This window comes from Lissotriton helveticus, chromosome 9 (assembly GCF_964261635.1).
Source record: "Lissotriton helveticus chromosome 9, aLisHel1.1, whole genome shotgun sequence".
Classification (NCBI taxonomy): domain Eukaryota; kingdom Metazoa; phylum Chordata; class Amphibia; order Caudata; family Salamandridae; genus Lissotriton; species Lissotriton helveticus.
Window position 1 is genome coordinate 558,590,646 of NC_136070.1, and position 22,238 is coordinate 558,612,883.

A 22,238-nucleotide genomic window follows, 5' to 3' on the forward strand; every position below is an offset into this window, starting at 1 on the left:
CAGTTGTGAAGTCTATCAGTACTGTTCACACCAGGATTTGTTTTGGGCAAGAGGCTATTTATATTGGGATAAGAGTGCAACAAAAGCACTGCAAGGAAGGTGGATTGAATGTTGAAGAACATTTAATGGAGGAAGTTCAAGCCACTATTCTAGATGACAGTAGAACATGGTGAAAGGGTGCAGTTCCAGTGGTGTTGGGGGACACAATTGCCCCATTTTGCTGACGCATAATTATAACTGCAAATTTCTCACCTTGTAAAAACACAGAGGAGCAAGAGTAGATCCAAAGAATTTTCTCAACAATTCCCTCACGAATCAGTAGGTGGCACCGTGCAGCTCTGTGTCTGATCAGTCCCCTACATAGCACCACTTTGCCACCTCTGTGCAGTGAAGTCAGTTCCTTTCATTCTGCGCCTTGATTTCTGTCAGGGCTGACAGCCTAATTTTTTTAAATATTTTTCAAAGTTTTTCTAGAGTGCAAGGGACATATCTACCCCTAAAATAACAGGGTTTAAACTTTGATAGGAATGTCACAAACAAATGTCAGTTACGGGCCCTCACAAGGTCTGTCTCTGGCGTCGTGTAATTACTGTGCTCGAACTAAAGTCCATCTGGGACCACAAGGCCAAGCTCTGCGTTCCAAACAAAGCATCTCCGAAAGGCCGGTTCCCATTCACAGTCGAGGATGCGGATGCATTTTTGGTTCTGAAATCGGTCCCAAGAACAATCTTCTTCTAGGTCAAAGTTATTAGGTAAGTAAATGAAGAAGAATCATAAGAAGTCCAAGCATGGCTCCTCCTTAGCCCGCCACTCCCAATATGAGGTATCGTGCGGCTACTAGGGGACCTCCAAGTCTTGGTCTCCAACCTCGGAACTCCTGTCTCTGATCCTGATTCAACTTGAGTTCTAGGGTTGATCAGTGACATCGCAGCAGTTTCAGGCATTCAAAAAGGCCATGCTGTGAATTTTTGGTAACCTGCCAGATTCCTCCGTAGCATCTTTGGTCCATAAGGATCCGAGGAGGCCTCCAGTCAGGTTACTGCCGAATGTGCCTCTCGACTGCATCCGGGGTCAGCCCCGACTTCGGGGCCAACGCCAAACCCAACCACACACATGGTGGCATGACCAATGCCCGGGCCTCAGGTGTTGATGCCAGTGATGTCGGAGGATCCGCCTAGAGTCCTTATTGACTGCAAAGCGAATAGCGACCCAGGTGGCAACTGAAGTTAATGGACCAGAGGGCAAGGCAGGCTAAGGAGAACATGCCTGACGGGGTGGTCAGAAACGTGTTTGGTTTGAACCTGGTGGTGCTGGATGCTGCAAAAGAAAGGCTGGGACTCGTGGGGTGCTATTCGCATGCATTATGAGATATGGTGGACAACTTCTTGGCAGCGCTCCAGATACCTTTGAACAAATCTACAACTGATTTTACTGAATCGTCAAAGTGCAATGAATCGAGTCATCTGTTGGGGCCTGAACACTACCGACTGCTTGAGTAGTCCAGTTGTTACCAGTGTGATGCTTTGGTGGCACACTTGGATTTGCTGATATGGGGCATCCAGCGAAGTCCAAAAATCTTGAATGTACATGCCATTGGGTGGCTCCCTGTCATGTCAGAGACAAGACAAACTCAGCCCTGTAACCCATTAAGGAGAGCAAAGCAACAGCGCGCTCATTCAGACTGGAAGCACCTACATGGTAGTTCGTCCAACAGTTTTACCCATTCAAAGCTTGGGAAGAAGGTGCCAGCAAAGGCCAATACAAACTTTCCCTCAGCAACATCAGACTTCCCAAACCTTTCGAGCCAGAGGTCAGGAATCTGGTCGCCAGCATCTAGGCCCTCAGGAGCAACAATCTACCAAATACACCCTCTACCCGTGTATGCCACAAAACCACTTTAGGTTACTCAGTACAAGGTCATATCACCTATTACCTCCACTGGTGACAAAGCATTACATCAGACAAATAGGTAATTCACATTGCCCTAAATGGATATGCTCTCTCTTTTCTCTCCAGCTCTTCAAGCATTCCTCCGACACCACAATGACTTCTGGTGGACCTCTTGTCCATCCTGCGACATCTTAGGCTCTCTTGGACAAGGGCGCCAGAGAGAGAGTTCCCACATCAGAGGTCAGGACTGGTTGTTACTCCTGTCACTCTCTAGCACCAAAGGACGGAGGCCTCCACCCCATCCTCGAGCTTCACCCTCTTAACTTCCTCCTCAAGAAAGACAAGTTCAGAATACTCACCCTGGCCCAAGTTGGGTCTGTCCTGGATGCAGGAGATTGGATAGTGTCATTAGATCTGCAGGACACCTATTTACACGTCTCCGTCCACAAGCGCTACCTGCGGTTTCAAGTAGGCTGTGAGCAGTTTCAGTTGTCAGTGCTCCCCTTTGGCCTTGCGAGTGCACCTCAGGTGCTTACGACAGTGATGTTGTCGGTTGCTGCCCATCTTACGAGCCTTCTTGTAACTGGATGACCAGTTTTTGATTGTGGGCATGCCTCAGCTTGCCGTGGATCACCTCTAGATGACTGCCAACCTGTTGACATCACTGCGATTTTCCATCAACGTCTCTAAATCACACCTGACTCCTTCGCAGAGCCATCCTGGACACAATGCTAATCCAAGCTTTTCCTCCACCTCAATGAGTCCAGGACATTCTGGCTGTGATCCAAATGTTTCGACCCTCGACCTGGGTCTCAGTGAGAGTAGCTGTGAGGCTTCTGGAGGCGCCTTGGGCTTTTGGTCTGCAGCATCTTGTTTGTGGACCACGCCAGGTGGCACATGCGCGCTCTTGAATGGAATCTAAAGTCTCAGTGGGCTTAGTACCAAGGGACCTTTTTGTATTTCAACCAGATGTCAGAGAAGACTGCAAAAGATCTGTAGGGATGGCTGTTGGACCACAATTAGACTGGTGGCAAATCCCTCTCCCTACCCCACCCAGAGTAATGGCTGTGACAATGCATCATTGCTCGGTTGGGGAGGTCATCTGGGAGAGGTGGCGATCAGAGGACACTGGTCTCAGGCGAAAACCTGCCTCAATATCAGCCTATTGGAGTTGTAGGCGATTTGCTCGGCCCTAAAAGCCTTTCTTCCATCCATCAGAGAGGAACAAGTGCATGGTCTTACAGACAACTCCACCACCATGTAATACTGCAACAAGCAGGGCAGAATGAGTTTGTGGGTCTTTTGCCAGGAAACTCTATATTTCCAGAACTGGCTGAATCATCAGGGCATCTCCCTGGTTGTGCAACACTGACAGGATCTTTAAATGTCAGGGTGAATGAACAAAGTCAGCATTGTTTGGCGGAGGTGACACACATCATCCAGCAATGGGGACAACCCGTGCTTGATCTTTGAACCACAGCAAAGAACATGCACTGCCCTGTGATTTACACTTTGGAATTCCTAAGGCAGTGCTTGCTCAGAGATGCCTTCCACCTAGAGTAGAACTCGGAACGTGTGCTTCTGTCTCTAATGACCAAGGTTCTGAAGAAGATCAGGAAAGACGGAGCCTAAATCATCCTATTTACTCCCGATTGAGCAAGAGAGTGTGGTACCTTATACTTCTGCCCATAATCATCTGTCCTCTAATCCAGCTGCCACTTAAGGAGGATCTTCTGTCACAACAGCAGGGCAGAGTCCTTCATCAGAGCCTGTTTAACCTACACCTCTATGTTTGGAGATTGCACCAGTTGACTATTTTTGGCCATCCTCCTGGAGTAGTTGATGTCATCTTGGCAGGCCAGGCATCGATCCACCAAAACTATCTATGCTGGATGCTGGAAAAGGTTTGTTATTTGGTGTACTTCTCTTCACACCCACCCTTTGCAAGTCCAGCTGTCTAACATGTTATTTGTCTCTCTCTGGCACAGCAAGGACTTGCTGTGATTACTGCTAAAGGCTTTTTTGGGCTTTTTGTTCTTTCTCTGTTTACCTAATCAGCCCTCATTATTAAATCCCCTATTGTGCGTTTTTTGCAGGGGCTAACTCACATGTTCCCACCCAAATGCTTTGTGATCCCACAGTTGGACCTCGCTTTGGTCTTTACATTCTTGATGTGCACCCCAATTGAGTCATTGCATAGCTGGTCTCTGCGTCTTCTAACTCTGAAGATCGTTTTTCTCATAGCGATAATGTCAGCTCCCATATGATCGAATTTCTGGCCCTCCCACGAGGCTCTGATATCTATTCATAGAGGCAGAATCTGAGGTTAGAAATATCCATCAGAAGAACAAGTTACTTACCTACAGTAAACTCTTTCTGGTGTATACTTGATCTCTGGTGAATACTTGATCTCTGGTGTGTACTCGATCTAATCACAAATTCTTCACTGACTCACCCACCTTCTTCTTCTTCTAAAAATATTCCAAATCTGTACATTGTTGATTATGACCAGTACTGGCTCCACGTCCGATGGCGGGGACAGAGTCAAGAAAGAAATTGATGTCATTGCGCAGAGAGGGCGGCTATGTGTGGCTCCAGTGTCATTTCTGAGGCTGGACGGAGTTGGCACATAGCTACATAAAACCACCTACTGGTGCACAAGTAGATTGCTGAGAAAAATCTCTGGATCCAGTCTGGCACAGATTTCTTAGCAATATACTTTCCGGTAGATGCCTGAAGATCTCCAAAACAGAAGTATAATTAAAAATAATAACAAACACGTTGAACTTCATGCTCCCTTTTGTGGCTTTTCAAGGTGTGGAATACATGTGTTAAATTAAGAGGTTCACTCAGTTACATTTATGCACAGACAAAGGGCAGAACCACTTCTAAAATTCTTCAGATTAATTTCACCACAATTTTAAAGTAGGCAAAGTGCATTAAGGTCATTCTCCAGCCTGTGAGAAAAGGCCAGTCTAGCATGCCACCTTACTGCAATCTTCACACTGGCAGCACTTGCTTACCGACACAGGATCTGTTGTTACCGGCCAACTGGAAGCCAGGCTCACACTGGCAGGTGAAGGAGCCAGGCGAATTGACGCATCGGTGCTGGCAGTAACGGTAACGACACTCATCAATGTCTACAAGGAAAAAAAGAGGAGGTGGAGTTAAAGACTGTAAGAAATTGTATTTTTCGTGGAGGGGGATGAATGTCCTCCTCAAGCAGTAACCCCAATTCTTCTCAATGTGAAGACACAAGCAATCCCTAAATTAACCTGTGGCACAGATCAGTCAGGCTTAACTCAGAGGTAATGAGTAAATTATTTGTGCAACATTTGAAACAGTAACACAGTGAAAGGAGCCTACAACAGTTTTAGAAAAAGAGTGTAATTTTTAATAAAAAAACAAAACCAAAATTACAAGAATCCAATTAATGGAACCAAAGTAGGAGGTGTCGCGCAGTAGGGGTGTTGCTTTGGTTCTGAGGAGCTACACTGCACCGTTCAACGTCGTTGTTGAGGCTGCTGTTGACCAGAGATGTGAGGGCCTATGCCGAGGATGTGCAGCGCAGTGGCAGTTCCAATGCGATCACGGGCTGCGATGTGATGCAGGTCTTTGCAGTGGTTCCGATCTACATGGCAGTGGCAATGCATCGGTTCTGCTTGAGGGTACCCACACAGCAGAAGAGATGCGTTGGTTCTGCTGGATCTACAGAGGCTGGCAGAGCACCTTAGTCCCATTTTCAAGAGTCCAGGACTCGGGTGGAATCACTTGGCAGGTTAGACTCACTGATGGCAGAGTCCAGGTGCAGGGAGCAATGTTGTTGGAGTCTTCTGTCCCTGAGGCTCAACTCAGGAGACCAGTCAACTAGCCCTTGGAGTCACCCTGGAGTTCTGGGCTCAACAGATGCCAGGCAAAAGGGCAGCAAGCAGCAAGTTAGCACAGCAAGGCAGTAGTACAGCAGGGTAGCTGTGTGGCAGTGTGGCATTCCTTCAGCAGCTGAGCAGTCCTTCTTCCTGGCAGGGTATCCACAGGTCCAGAAGTGTACTGAAATGTTGGGCTGTGCCCAGCTCCTCCCTCCCATCCTGCCAGTGATGATCCATCCAGACCCCCCTAAGCTCTCTGTTGTGTGTGGATGTCTAGTAGGAGGAATACACAAAGCTCAACTATCAGCTACGCACAGTCATGTGACCCAGGTACAGGCTTCAGGCACTAAATGGCTTAGGCAGGAAAATGCTAACATTCTAAAAGTAGCATTTTCAAAATTGCAAAGTAAAATCCTACTCAACCATAAGTTAGACTTTTTCATTATAATTCCAAAGACACCAAACCTGGACTGGTTACACATAGTCCCATTTGGAAATTACAGCTTAATAAATGTAATAAGATAACCCTAATATTAGTTTATGGGAGAGGTAGGCCTTACAGGAGTGGAAAACAAATGTAAGAGTTTTTCCTTACTAGGAAATGTAAAACTTAAAAGTACATGTCCTGCCTCTGGGCTGTCCAGGGTCTACCCTAGGGGTGGCTTATATGTATAAAAAAGGAAAGGTTTGGGCAAAGTAAAGGGTTTATTTTGCCATGTCAACATGGCAATCAAAACTGCATACACAGGCTGCAATGGCAGGCCTGAGACATGTCTAAAGGGCTACTTAAGTGGTGGCCCAATCGGTGTGTATGCCCAATAATGGCATTTTATTTACAGGCCCTGGGCACATGTAGTGCCACTTTACTAGGAACTTGCAAGTAAATTAAATGTGCCAATTGGGGATAAACCAATGTTACATGTTTTAACGTGTGAGCACATGCACTTTAGGATTGGTCAGTAGTGGTAAGGGTTGCAGAGTCCTAAGGCCAGCAAAAACGAGATCAGCAAAAATTAAGGAGGAAGGCAAAAGGTTTGGGGGAAGACCTTTCTAAGGCTGACAGGTCTAACAGAGCCCAAGGGTCTGGAAGAAAACTGAAAACCCTTTGCGCCCAATTTAGAGTTTTGCGGACGGCTTAATGTCCGTAAAGACCACAGAGTACTTTCTTCCGTGGACCTTGATAGACATCCCATCCACCTAATTGAGAGATGCCTTCTGGCCCCGTGGACATTGAGAATAGATTGGCAGGAACTACCATCAGGTTCCTGTCAATGTTGGGAAATCTTGACAGATGGCTATGTCAAAAATGACAGCAGGCTATACATTTTTTCCAATGTTATATATTTTCCAAAACTACATTTCCAAAGCAGGAGGTTGTTTTACATTTTTTTAAACTAATACTCCGCCATGGCAGTTTTCACCCATGGTGTGGGAGTAACATTTATATTTTTACTTTCCCTCACTGCCAGGTTTTACCTGGCGGTGTTAAACAGCAAAATAAAACAATCCGCTCGCCACTCTATATTGGCTTACCTCCAACGGCCGGTACTCCGCCAGGCAGTCAAAGGAGTATGCCAACAATGTAGACAGAGTAGGCTCTTTCTTCGACATACTGTTGGACCGCCCTACTCGAAGCCAATAGAACCACCCTGAAAGCTTATCACTAGGTGCTCAGACATGCAAAAAACAGTACTTTGTAAAAAGATTAGGGGAGAATTGTGTAGCGTCTTCCCAAGCCTGGGTACCTGACAATGGCTAAGCCACACACGGAGCTTAGTATTACACATCTTTATTTGTCTGTGTGTAACTGCTAACTCAACAGTCTAAACCAGACTTTATTGCTTGAACACTGATTTTTGAAGATTAACCTCCTCTAGTGGAGAACACTTTTAAGAATCTTGACGCTCATGGGAGAGCTTTGGCCCTTTTAGCCAGCTTCACGCTTTTTAATCCACAAGTTGTAGAAAAAGCTATGCTAGAAATGAAATCTGGTTAATCTTTGGAACCATATCCCTACTTTATCTTTTCTCGTTTGTCTTCTACGTTAAGTTAATTTCTTACACAGATCTTTAATCTCTCTCTGAATAGGGCTGAATATCCTGCCATGTGGAATCAGGCCCCGATATTGCATTTGGCAAAGGAAATGGGTTTGATGCTTCCATCTTGTCTAATTATGGCCCACTTTCTTTACTGTCTGATATGTCAAAAAGTGTTATAAACTCTAGTCAATGCCCAGCTAATGCATTTTTTAGAAAGTAATAATTTGTGGGCCCCTACTCAAACAGACTTTAGAACCAGAAATAGGACAGAGTTCACTTTTTGGCAGTATGGGATAGTATTAGATCAGAAGTTGATCAGGGAAAGGTTGCCGCCCTGATCTTGTTGGATTTGTCTGCAGTTTTCAATGCAGCCTCACAGAGTCCCTTAAAGCAGAGACTTAATGAAATCGGTCTACATTTGAAAGGTTTGCAGTGGTTCGGATCCTTTTTGAAAAATAGATCCCCAATCAGTCCAGTTGCCTCCTTTCAGGTCCAACCATTGCATGTCCAAATGTGGGGTCCCACATGGCTCTTCACTCTGCCCCTCCTCGTTCAATAACCATGTGTATTCTTCAGCGGGTATTGTAAAGGCTTTGAGATCCTCTCCTATGCTGAAGATACCCAGCTTATCATTTCTATAGGCAAGAAACACAGAGACACACAAGTCAATCTCAGAGCTGTCGTTTTAAAGTTGCCACTTGGATGCAGTCACACTGCCTGAAACATAATACTGAAAATAGAAACACTGCTCTTTGGTGGGGAAAGTGAAATGACTCTTGGTGGACATCACCTTTGGGCCCTGTGCCCAGACCTAAAAGAGTAGCCAAGAACCTTGGCTTCTTAATAGATGATACTCTATCTATGCAAGACCAGGTTACTGCAACATGTGATAAATGTTTTGGTTTTCTCCGTTTGCCACATACGTTTTTTCTTTGGATCCCAGCAGATTGGCGAATTACAGTCATTCAGGCCTTAATTATGAATAGATTGGTTTATGGGAACGTCTTTTACCTAGGAATGGTTGATTTCCTATTTATCCATTTGTAATCAGTCCAGAACATGGCAGACAGACTTATTTGCATCAGTACACAAACCAGTTTGGTTTCCGCTGTCTGAACTCATTGTATTGGCTTCCTGTAGGTAATTCAAGATACTATGTCATGTTCACAGAGAACTCTACGAAACTGTGCCAATCATTTTACGTGAGCGAGTCACTTTCTACAAGCCTACAATTGCACTTTGCTCTGCTAATCTAGCCATTTTGAGGGCCAAGTGCATTAAAAGGCGAGAATGTGAGGTGTTCTTTCAGCCATCTAGCAGCAATCTATTGGAATTCCTTGCCTCTTGATCTTTTCCTTATCTCTGACCTCTTTACCTTTTGAAAGAAGCTAAAGACTTGGCTATTCCAGCCAATAACGGCTTGAGCAGTGTGACAGGCAATCCTCAATTCTAGCACCGGGATAACCCCTTGGGTATGATGGTAGCACTTTATAAATACTGTAAAGAAAGAAAGTCAGGTGGGCTGACTAAGAGTTTGGTGGAGAGGGTACTCTGTTGTGATGGAATACCCTGTCTTTTAAACTCTAAATCAGCCCCCTTGTGTGTACAGAGACCCAAATTTTAATTTTGAGGGCATTAGGACGCATTAAGTGTACCTTGTGTTTGATAAAACGTTTAGGAGAACTAGGTGATTCAACAAGTTCTTAACAATATTTTGATTTAAGGTATTTCTTCTATCACTTTTCGTGTCAATATCCTTGCTAAGGATTGTCACGTTCCCTTGGCTGCGCAAAGACCAGTACGTTGGTGAGAAACTAGATGAGTGTGGTGAAGGCTCAATATTTAGGATGATAAACACAAAGAATGCAAGTTGAATAATGCCATAATATTTCATTGGCCCTAGATAGGTGAACATGCAGTGTGCAAACCTGCAAATGTTTGAAAAATACACCCTCCCATCAGGCGTTACTTATAGCCTCCATCACCTGTCATTCCAGAAAGGGGCGCTCACCTCCTTCCAATTTCTGACACTAAAGACTGAAAGTCTTTACCCAAGGTGTTAAAAAATAGGTTCAAAAAGCACAGACTAAACTTGGGCCATACTTAACAGATGTAGAAGATTTTTTTTATATTTACAATCCCTGCAAAATAACAATTGTGAGGGTAATTGAGGAAAAAGCTTTATGGATGGTATTCACTAGTGACCAATTGTAATGTGCTATTAGCATATACAGTACGAACAAGAAGATGCACAAATAAAACAGTGAAGTGGTAAAGCTGAACAGTTATTAGATGAATGCCCCTATAACAAGTGCCCAGAAAGGGGTTGTGGCATTTAGCAGTCATATTAAATGATTACACCAAGGTGTTGGGTGTTTACTGTATATAGTAAATCCCTCATATTCACAGTTTAACTCTTAAATGTAGCATAACAGCCTGAATTCAGTGCATACTATACCAAATCCTGCATTACTCTGTACTGGGAATTTTCCACCATTTAATTTCCACAGGCTTGAACTACTGAAATTAACCTAGAGAACAGTGTTAGGGATAAAATATTTTTTGCACCTGGTAACCACCCCTTGTGGAAAACTCTGATGCCTATGAAGAAAGCAGTTTGCCAAGAGATCAGAATTGAGCCCCAACCTCGGAGTATGGGCCAGTGTACGAATATTCGATGTTAGAGCAAAGCTAGAAGAAAAAAAAATGTTAATTGCGCCTTCTACTCCGGTTGTGTTCTGACAACAGCAGAGGAGAACAATATACTAACAATATGGAAGCAAACATGACCGTGAGGAATAAGGAACATCGGCATCAGGTAGCAACACAACTTTCTAAACGACATAGAACGACCAAGTTATGTAGAAAAGTTGATGTTTTGAGCATAAAAAGGAGAAACATATTTGGCATAAAACAAATTGTCATACGAAATACAAAAAGTGCTGCACAACAATAAACCATGAAGTACACCAACTGATGGACAATAGAGACACAACAGCAAGACAGACAAAACAGGCAAGAAAGATGCTCAGATATTTCATGGTTGAGAATGAAGACTGTTTGCTATATTGTAAGCATTGTGCGTGAACATAAGAGGCACGGATTAGCATTGTGGATTGTGGGATGTAGACCCAGGGGGTTGCGAATAGTGGAGCTCTGAAACTGAAGTTCAATGTGTAACCTGTAAAGGTTCTGTTTCAGAAGCCTGTTGGACATAAAAACATTTATTGCAAAAATCCTTATGGTCTTTATGGTTGGGGTGAAACAAGATATAGGAGGGGATAAACGTTTAAGGAGACCAAGGATAAGTGCAGAGGGGAAAGATCAAAGTGTTGATTTATCGGGAAAATGGTAGAGCTTCTTGGCTACAGAAAAATAATGGCGTTAAAGATCTCATATGAGTATGTGGTTAATGTACAAAACTAAACTGATGTTAAGAGACAAACATTGGATTTACCAAACAGGCTCTAGACTTTGAGAGCAAGATTGATGAAAAGGATCTAGATGGTAGTTGATGGGGATGGACATTAATTTCTAACTTAGAAAAGGTGTTTTTGTACTGCTTTTGAGGAAAGTTTATGCTTAAGGGTATATATAGGGATACGAGTCAGGGATTCAAAATAATAGCTATGGATCACTAGAGAGGTTTGAGAACTTTGTACAACTAGGGCAATATTTGCTTGCTTTGAATTTAAACATCTACAAAAGAGTCTCAAAGTATATTGTGTCCACAGTGCAAGATTGTCAGTGGAATGGTGCTAATGAGAGTGTATTTAGATTGTTAATGTGAGAAACAAATGCAGGAGGAAAGAGTTGCCCTCTAATAACATAAGGATCAGAAGATGCTAAACCTGCCCATATATTTCAGTTGAACAATGAAACAGGGTTTTGGGATGACATTACCCAGAGAGGAATAGATTTTGATGGAGGGGAGGTGAGCATAACAAAGATATAATTTGCTTGAGAAAAGACTTTGCCCTAGTTCACACTCACCTACACATTCAGTTCCTATCTTGCGGTATCCTTCAGGACATTTGCAGTGGAAGCCCCCATGGGTATTGATACACTCTTGGCTTGGCTGGCAGTCATGGGTCTCGTACAGGCACTCATTCACATCTGCAAAACAGAACAAGAGGAAACTGAGCTTCTTGAAGAAAACTTCAAATTAATTTAGAACACCCTGTAATCCTCCACCCCACATGCCAATTACATTTCTGTAATGCTGATATTAATATTGAAGAGGTTTGTCCTACTAATGCTACTAGTTAATCAGATAATTTGATGGATACAGGGACCTGAACCATTGTGATTTCTGAGTTCCTTGTATTCTTGGTGGGAGCAGCAGGGTTGCTTGGTGTAATACATATGTTGAGTCTTTGTGCCATGCCCATTGGTGGAAGCAAACTCTGTTAGTAAGCTATGTTTGGAGCAAACAGGCCTAAAAGCTCTTAAACAACTTTGAATTCTGAAACAATTGTGAGGTGGATAGCAGCCATGAGAGGTGATGGAGTGCCTCCCAGCAGGATCAGTGCTGTTGCCGGGATAAGCATTACCATATTTGTACTTACTTCCTTTTTGTTGGTGCTGAATGGTAACCACTGCCATTACATTGGGAAAGGGATACATATTGTAGCTTGAGCAGCATGTTGAAGCTTACCTTGTCCAGGACCTACATTATGTAGAGTGAAGCAAATACTTTTTCATTGAACATTGATGCCCAAAATACCCCTAACACCCTTGAAAACAATGGCGAAAGAGAATGGGGCCATTATAGGGCCACTGTCAACAATGTTCCAATGTTGTTTGTAACCTTATGATAAGGTGGCAAAGGGGAATCTCGTCTCTGACTTGCCTACCCACAAATCTATCAACAAGTTTGTCCTCTAACCCATTCCACAGCACTAAATATGACATCATTTTCAGGTAAGTAGACAAGACGGGAACCTTGTCCATTATTCTGAGACTCAAGACCTATTCATGCCACCAGTAAAGAGTGAGTTTCACAGCAATGATTGACAAAGTAGTAAACAAACAGGAGACTAAAAAATTAAAACTTAAGTGGGATGCTTGTTACAATTTCCCTTCTCCTCCCCCAATGAGGTAGCTCAAAAGAGAGAGATGAGGCAAGAGACAAGGGTGAAACACCGTTATTCCATGCTTTTCATTCCAACTTTTGGCCAAAAGAAAAGAAGAGATTGTGGTGACATTTGATTACAAATGGCAGGAGTCAAATCAAATAAAGCTTTGAGAAGATGGTTACCGATGTCTGTCAATGGCAGTGTCTTTCAGGCTACTTCTCAAAATCCAGGAAAAACTGAGGCATGACAGAGTCATAATAGCTACCCAAGTTAGTGACAAGAAACCACTGGTGGGAGGAATACTTTACAAATGGAAATAGAAATAGAGCAGGATCTCCAGGGTGGTCTAAATGGGAGCCGCATCTTACGGGCGATGGATAGTGTTAATGGAGGCAATGAACTATGAAAGGAGCACCCTGGTGAGAAAATAATGGCCCCCCTCAGGAACAATAAACAAAGGATGTTGCCACTTAAAGTAGAAACCTAAAAATCTAACTGGTCCTGCACAACTATCGAGGAAAATAAGTGTAGCAAACAAGTTGTTTGAAAAATTCTAGAACTGGTGACAGTTAGTCTTAATCACCATCGCCATCGATCTTATTGATCAAGGATAAACACTTCATCCCTCTTTTAAAGGTTCCTGGAGGGAAACTGTTGCCCGAGAATCCAAGGATGATATACCTTGTGTGCAGGCCCCAGGCAGTATGCCCTCAGAAGATCGATCTCCTGCACACATTTCCTTCTAACTTACTGCCACTGCTATTTCATCCTATTGCCTTACCAATTACTCCTTTTCCTGTCTGGACAGTTAAGCAAGGAGTATGGTGAGTGAGACTTCTAGTCACCTTCTTGTTTCCCATCAAGTACCCTAAAAAGCAGCTACACCTAGCTGCTACATTTATTTCTCTGCTCTAATTTATAAGTATTTACAACAAGGGGTGGTGATGGACAGAGTCTCTGAATTAAGCAGAATACTCTCACCCAGTCAAGAGATCAGGGCTAGATCAAACACCGTTTTTAGCTCATTGCACCATCCCAGTTTCAGAACCTGGCTGTATGCAAATTAGTCTGTCCCTGGCCCAGTGCATCATGGGAACAGGGCAGACCAGACTACAAAAGCCAATTCTTACACTGGGAAGGAAACAAGCTTCCGGGGACCGGTTTCTGGCATTACAGCCGTCTTCGGCCCGGCTTGCTTGAATCCTGATGGTGCAATGAGCAAGGGACTCACATCTGAGTATACCCTTCCACGCTTAGGGTGGACAAAAATATTTACAACAAGGGGTGGTGATGGACAGAGTCTCTGAATTAAGCAGAATACTCTCACCCAGTCAAGAGATCAGGGCTAGATCCAACACCGTTTTTTAGCTCATTGCACCATCCCAGTTTCAGAACCTGGCTGTATGCAAATTAGTCTGTCCCTGGCCCAGTGCATCATGGGAACAGGGCAGACCAGACCAGGGCCGACGAGGCTGAAATGCCAGAAACCGGTCCCCGGTAGCTGGTCTCCTTTCTGGTGAAGAATTGGCTTGGTAGTTTGGTCTGCCCTGTTCCCATGATGCACTGGGCCAGGGACAGACTAATTTGCATATAGCCAGGTTCTGAGCTGGGATGGGGCAGTGAGCTAAATAACGGTGATGGATCAAGCCCTGATCTTTGGACTGGGTAAGAGTGGTCTGCTTAATTCAGACACTCTGTTTATCACCACCCCCTTTTCTGAATCGTTTTTGGCCACTATAGGTGTGGCAGGGTATACTCAGACATGAGTCCCTTGCTCACTGCTCCATCAGGATTCAAGCAAGCCGGGCCGACGAGGCTGAAATGCCAGAAACCGGTCCCCGGTAGCTGGTCTCCTTTCTGGTGAAGAATTGGCTTGGTAGTTTGGTCTGCCCTGTTCCCATGATGCACTGGGCCAGGGACAGACTAATTTGCATATAGCCAGGTTCTGAGCTGGGATGGGGCAGTGAGCTAAATAATGGTGATGGATCAAGCCCTGATCTTTGGACTGGGTAAGAGTGGTCTGCTTAATTCAGACACTCTGTTCATCACCACCCCCTTTTCTGAATCCTAATTTATAAGTAAGCTATTCTAAACGTGTTTTCCGACTCCAGGCATGGCCTCCGTGTTAAAGTTTCTTTGAAGTATCCTCTAGGTGGCTGTCATAGCTGGTGATACTGTGTCTAGGGATGTTATTGCTTTTGACTACATTTGACACTCTTGACCCGTAGTTCCAGCTTAACCCACTACAGAAATATTAGTGTCACTGTGGCCATTGGAAATGCTAGCACAATGTTTCTCTAATCAATAACAGTTAGGGCACACATGTCCTTCCATGTTCAAGCCCTCAATAGTATTTTACAGGGTTCCTTCTGGTGAGCACCCGGTTTTATCATTTATCCTGATCACATGCTTAACATGATCTGCCCCTCTACGTTCTCTTTCTACATGCAGAGGTCCTTCCCTACAATGGTCAGGTGAATGTTTACATAAGCTTGTATGAGTGATTACCGCAATAAATAGGGTGCATGTGTGCATGGTCCCATAAGCTCCATTGAGTGGCCGTGCTACATTCGGGCTAGTGAGGCTGGGATTTATTTTGGATTTTCCTTGGTAAAACTGGTGGCTTTATAGACTGCATGGGTAGTGCCTCATTTTCAGTGTGCACACAATAAGTGTGATTGGCCAGGTGGCTGTATAGGAATGCCTGAGGTCTTCCTGACTCAAATGTTCTGGTGAGAGTGAGTCATGTGGAGTCTGCGGAGAGGACGTTTGATAGGACAGGGATAAGAAGCCTTCAGGGAGGCTATGCTCTTATTGCCCTTAGGGGTGCTTGCCCAGAGGGGCCCTGAGTGAGAAGTGATCTCTGGGATAAGACACGATCCATGATAGCCTCAGAGCTCTTGACAGGAGGACACCCGGTCCAGTCTGAGCCACTAGTTGTTCTGCACGAACATTCTTGTCCCCTACTTACTGACAAACGGAGTGGCTTAAATTAAGGTAACAACATTGCACAACAGATGGGAGGCTAACATCAGTAAGTGGTTGTTGCAAAAGGGCCACCAATTTAGTGGTAGGTCGAGCACAGGAAAGCACCTCTGTTGTTCTTGTTGAGTGTGGGTCCCAGAAGTGGTGGCAGCCTTGTATCTTAACCCCTATTGCATCTTGGTGTCCCACCTCCGAACTGTTTCCAGTCTGCTTATGCAACAGGGCAGGAGCTCCCCAAGACTAGGGGGCATATTAGCAAGAACCTCGTTAAAATTATCGCTGTTTTAGCGACAGGAAACTGCCGTTAAAACGGCGATAATGGGCTTGCTAATATGCGTTAGAGAATTCCAATAGAAGCCCAGGTTAGATGTGCAGGACATCTAACCTGGGCTTCTATTGGAATTCTATAACGCATATTAGCAAGCCCATTATCGCAGTTTTAGCTGTAGGTTCATGTTGCTAAAACGGCGATAATTTTAATGAGGTTCTTGCTAATATGCCCTTAAGTATTCAAGATGGACTCTGGAAGTGCAGTACACAATACAGTAAACCAGAAGTAGCACTCTAGAACTGGAGGCAGGACCCAATAGTTCTCCAACCCAAACACCCCTGAAAGTAGTGATAACTCTTCCGATGTGGCCCCAATGATTGGAGGCCATACTGTGGATGAGGTCTCCAGAACAGGAAAGGCATACAATGAGCTGTTTAATGGTAGAAACAGAGTATTGAAAGGTCTGTAATGTTCTACTAGGGTATATAGATTTATTGTAGGATGTGTGGTGTTCCTGGGAGTAGCTGGTGCAGCAAAGGGTCCTAAAGAGAAGTCCTACATAATGTTACATATAGGCGGGGTAGCATGTGACAGCTTACAGTGACAGAATGGACTGCTGACCCATTTTGAGGTTATCCATTACGAGTACTCAACAATGCTCGTGGCAAGCACAAGGGATGTGTGTGCCACTGCGGACATTGTTGTAACAGCTCTGTGTGAGTGACAGAAGTTGGCACCACAGTTACAAAACACTGCACCTGTTACTTTTGTGTGCGTGACGCTCACACTGCTGTTCCGTACTTTATTCCTGTTCTGTGTGTATGAAGGAAGCAATACTCTGCTGTTTATGTTGTAACTGTGGGGAAACATCCTTTACAACGCAACTTTTACCACGCAGTGCCTTTACGACGCAACTTTTACAACGCAAACCATTACAACGCATTGCGCTGGGGGGAGCTCTAGGATAGGGAATAAGTTTAATTTACTATCCAACACCTTCCCTACTATCCACGGGGACTGCAGTTGGAATAGTAAATTAAACTATTCACTATCCAGCACCCCAAAGCACTATGCGATGTAAAGGTATTCGTTGTAAATACCGCGTTGTAAAGGCATGCGATGTAAAAGCATGCGTTGTAATGTCATACATCCCTAACTGTGCTGTGCTTTAGTGAATCTTGGTGAAATATTTTCACTATTACGAAGCTAATTTGATTGACTTTGCCAATTCTTGTTTTCTCTGTACCTTGCTTCTATTGGGTGACACTCTTCAGACCAACACAATATTTCCTGGTACAATACTTCGGTTTTGTGTAGATGTTACCTAATTGAAGTATTTCATACGCTACCCTCCAATACTAATTCAAAAACGTGTCTTTTAACCATGGTAGTTAGAAAATGTGCTAGCTGTAGGCACACTCTGGAAAAGCATGACGTGTTCACATAGCTACTCGTTTCACTTTGAAACGCGGACTGTGTGCAGACACTTTGATTTGGTGACATGAAACCATTGCTTGGCAGAGATGGCTTCACTCCTGAAGCCCTGTGGTATTATTTAAGTACTCTGGCAATGTTAAGGGGCTCATTTGCTGACCACCGAGAAGAGGACGCCAGAGACATATGCCAGCGGTTCTGAGAGCAGGGAGGTTAAGCAGGCCTCCTTTTTGGGCGTACTCAAGTGGTAACAGTTGGCAGAGGCTGCTGCCAAGTATGATGCCAAATTCTCCCCTAGGTGGTCCGAGTTTCCGATCTATGACGGAAGGTGGACGCCACTCAGTTACAAAACTAAATTTCAATTCACAAATTGCAGCTCCTGTTTGTGAGAGAGTTGGTAAGTTTGTTTTTTCGCTCCATGCTGGATTGCAGACCTTTGCCACACTTATTACACAGTGATCTCTGAAGGTGGGCACTCGACGAACAGAGTTACTAACGGCTATTCTCTAGGTCATGGTGCAGTCGGTGGTTACTCTGCATTATCCACTGTTTCTAGATTCTGATTTTAAAGATGAGGTACTTCTAAGGAGCTTACTTTCGGTGCTGACCAGACTCCAGCACCAGTCATTCCTCGGTGTTGAACTGAACCTCAGCTGCCTCTGCCTGCACTGCGCCTCATTGCAGAATCCAAAGCAGCCCTGGCAATTTTGTCAAACCAGCCCGTGGGGGGTGGGGGAGATGTCATGGGGGGCTGGTGGTGCAAGTGTGAAGCACTGCTGCTTTTGTTCCTGGGGGGCGATTTTGCAGCACCGCTGCAAAACCAGTCCCCACTGCGGCAAAAACTGACCCCACAGCTGCAAACCCGGCCCCCACCCTCCTGGGGAAACGCCCGATGCCCGCTACAGCCAGTCCAGCCCTAGAAACAGGCCACCGGTGCTCATGGTTTTGAATCGGTCGGAGCACCCAATGGGCCGGAGGCAACCATTAACACCCTAGACTCAGTGGGGAACTGAGTTTATCTGTGACTATAAGCAATGATACCGACAGAACATTAAGGGCTGGAAAGTTAATTTAAACACATTTAGGAGAATCAGGACCACAACCAACAAGACATAACCCCAAGACTTGGGTTCATGAGGGAACTACTGCTAGTGAGGCAGATAGGGGCAGTTATCGCTCCCATAAAGTCTCGGATGGTAGTTGCTTCTTCAGTCAGTTTAGGCCAGCTGGGGTACCAGATACTACTTGCTGCTGGGCAGATGACATCCACAAAGGAATCAGTGACCGAGACCTTTCTTTTTGACCTCCTGGTCATGCAGTGCAGCTGTCTTCACATCGGGTGTTACAGATTATTCTTCTTCCAATGCTGATCAGGGTATGTCCGGAAGGAAAGTTCTCTTCCTGGCCAAGAGGACAATGCCAACCAGCGACATACGGTTTCTGCCAAATGTCTTTCTGGGTTGGTGCACAGAGCCCCTCTTACGAAATCCAGAAGAAGTACACTACTGATTGCATGTGAGTTACTATCTATAGGCGGGTTAATGTTGAATAGTGAACACAAGGCCTAATGGAAGCAAACACTGTGAACTACTAAAGAACCCTATTGTTACTACTCCGCGGGGGCTGTCGAGGGTGGGCATTGGGCCACTGAAGTGTTTTTCCGGCCCACAATAAGACGTAATGAGCTTTTATGACAGTGGCTTTTACCTCTTTCTAACAGTAATTAGTATGACTTTTTAAAACCCAATAAAACCTATTTTTAAAAAAATGAGGGTTACTATCTATCCTGCTGTGAGGGTGTGCAGAAGGCAAGGGCGAACCAAAGCATAGGATTTCCTGAAAATCTATACAATTTCCCACTCCAGATAGAGTGTATTTTCCAGAATTTCTCACATGCAAGGGAAAGACCAGCATCAACTTTTCAAACAATGTTTGCTAGATCCTTTGTCCTCAGATTATTAAACGATGGGGTATGGGGAATGTGGTTATTGTGGCAGGCAGGGCACACTCTGTGGCAAGGGGCCGATGTTTATGATGTCCGCACCTCAGCCCACTAGACAATTACAGATGTTGGTGCAGGGTTTCATGAATAACATAGAGGAAAGACAAATATAATCTAGTGAAGTACCACTGTTTTGTGCAGGCACTCCCTGTATACTGTCATACAAATAGTACAGGGCACATAGCATACCAAACACAAAGCCAGAATGTAAGGACTACAATTATGCAGGACTGCACAGGCTTTATATGGGCAAAAAAGGCTGTAGACAGTTTGACCAGGAGGGTCATAGGTAAAAAGCCAAGCACCTCTGGAACCATGACTATCTGCCACCTCTTAGGCACCCCACAACTTAGTTCAAAGGGGCAGCAGCCCTTCTTTTACTAAAGTTTGGTGGACACTTCAAGTGTCTCCTCTGGACGAGAGAGCCTTTCGCTCTGCTGGTGAATGTAACAAAAATAATGAAACACGTCAGAATCACTGGACTCACAGATTATAGAGTCCACTGGTGTAATATATCGGGTTGGCTGGAAAAAAAAGTCAAGCATGAGAAGGGTAGCACAGCTTCCACAGCTATACCAGGACTTTTGACCTTACTGACTGTTGCATTAGCAACCACAACTTCTGTTAGGCACTTTAGATAGATTTAGTCCTCCCATCTTGTTACTATGCCTGAGCCAGCACTGGAGTAAATGGTATCCAGGTGTAACCCTGGGGGCAGGTGATATGCCTTTGATGCCTTGGGGTAACATGATGTTTTAAGTAATAGACTGCTTAGATGCTGTACTCTTAGCATGAATGGCTGATTGACAGGAGTACTTATAGTGTTACTTCTTCAAACAAATCTTTTCTAGGTGATATGCATCGCCTCTAAGTGCGGTAAAGCCCAGGATAGCGTATCGGTTTTCACAATACCTACTACTTATGGAACAAGAACGTTCTGATGTTTTTCGGTTCGGAGCGCGAGGTGGCTCAGAGCTAGATATTTGCAACACAAGGAGGATGGACATGATTCTCACTTTAATAGAAGGTTTAAATTTGAGACATTTATTAATTGGCCAACATGGTCTTTCAGGAGTGCTGCGTGACTTTCCTCCAGTGAAGTCAATAACCTGTCTCATCCAAGTTAAAGGTCACCGATTGACTGTTGCCAAAGCTGCCTGCTCAGTTGGGAATCATATCAATAGCTGCAGCTGGAAGCCATTGAAAAGATTATTATTTAACAACTAAAGCATGAAGCAGTCTACAGCACTTTTGATTTTTTGTTAAACTGAGTTTCGCATTATTAGTCAGAAGGTTAGATTTTACCGTCACGGTAACATGCATGCATGATAACCACAGTATTTCATAGTAGGTGGACATCATTGAACGGACCCAAAAGAGGCCACTGAAGGCCTTTGTGGAGAGTGGCAGTGACCTTTTCCATCACTCCAGCGAGGCAAGACTCCAACCTCGAATGTGCCCATTGCCCTCAACCGATGACTATGAAGGGGGCAGTGTAACAACAGTCATTGGCATATTGCTTTTTCCTGTGCTCCCAGAGAATGTGGTCACTATATCTGGCCACATGGTGCTTCTGAACGTTTGATCTCTGTTTGATCTCTGTTGGCTTTTCACACATTAAAAAACATTCTTTATGATCAGGATAGTGGATATCAAGGTCAAATTAGTCTAGATCTATGTTGCCAGCTTAGCCAAATATCTCAAAATTGCCTTTTGCCCTTATTGAGGTTTAATGCATAAATTACAGTGTGTTAATGGGAGCACTCATGCCCCGCAAAATCATTCAACCTCATTTTCTTATTTTGCTTTAGAAGAAGCCACACCACAGCAAAAACCAATGTTATTTAGCATTAATTTCTATCTTTTGTTGCAGTATGTAAGCAAAGCTTCCGTGGAATGCTAGTAATATTTGATCCCTTTGTTTCTCTGAATTGAATCTCAAAGTCCCCTTAGATTCATTTAATTTATCTAAACCATTGACCTGAAAATTTTCTCTGTAAGGACTCACTCAGAAATTCCACATCCTTTTATCAGAGCCTACCGAGGATCATGTGCAGAAGTTTGCCTGCAATGTCTTTAGCAGAAGACCATAAAGATACATAGTTTCCAACAGGCGCAGGCAGGTTAATGTTGCAGTAGATAGTTCAATTAGCTCAGAAAAAACAATTTACAAGTATATCAATTGGCTCAGGAATCCAACCTGTTATGGAGGTCAGTGACTAGTTTGAATCTTTTGGTTTTGATGCCGCAGCGCTAGAGGTGGAGAGTGGTGTGTTCCCTTTCTTCTCCTGAGGAGCCTATTTGGAGACTGTGTACCCGTTTGAGTGCCCTGAGTGGGAGAGGCGCTCCTGTTTTGCTGCCAGAACCGAACTATCGCCATCTTTGGGGGACTGCATGTCCCAGGACTCTCTTGGCTGCCGCACCCCTGGGCCGGACAACCGACACGCCCACAGCCTCAGGCGCCTACATAACATCTCGCAGCACCCGCTACCGCGGATGCCGCAGCGCTAGAGGTGGAGAGTGGTGTGTTCCCTTTCGTCTCCTGAGGAGCCTATTTGGAGATTGCTTACCCGTTTGAGTGCCCTGAGTGGGAGAGGCGCTCCTGTTTTGCCGCCAGAACCGAACTATCGCCATCTTTGGGGGACTGCATGTCCCAGGACTCTCTTGGCTGCC

At 44.6% G+C, this 22,238-nt stretch overlaps 1 protein-coding gene across 1 annotated transcript in view; it reads right to left on the minus strand.

The window, feature by feature from the left end:
* The window catches only part of EFEMP2 (EGF-like fibulin extracellular matrix protein 2), a 131,093-nt gene that overhangs the window by 74,115 nt on the left and 34,740 nt on the right, over positions 1-22,238 (minus strand). Inside the window, exons 5-6 of the mRNA XM_078660457.1 lie at positions 11,789-11,911; positions 4,914-5,030 (exon numbers count right to left, since the gene is read on the minus strand). Coding sequence (XP_078516583.1) covers positions 4,914-5,030; positions 11,789-11,911 — 240 coding nt within the window. The remainder of the gene's footprint in view (positions 1-4,913; positions 5,031-11,788; positions 11,912-22,238) is intronic.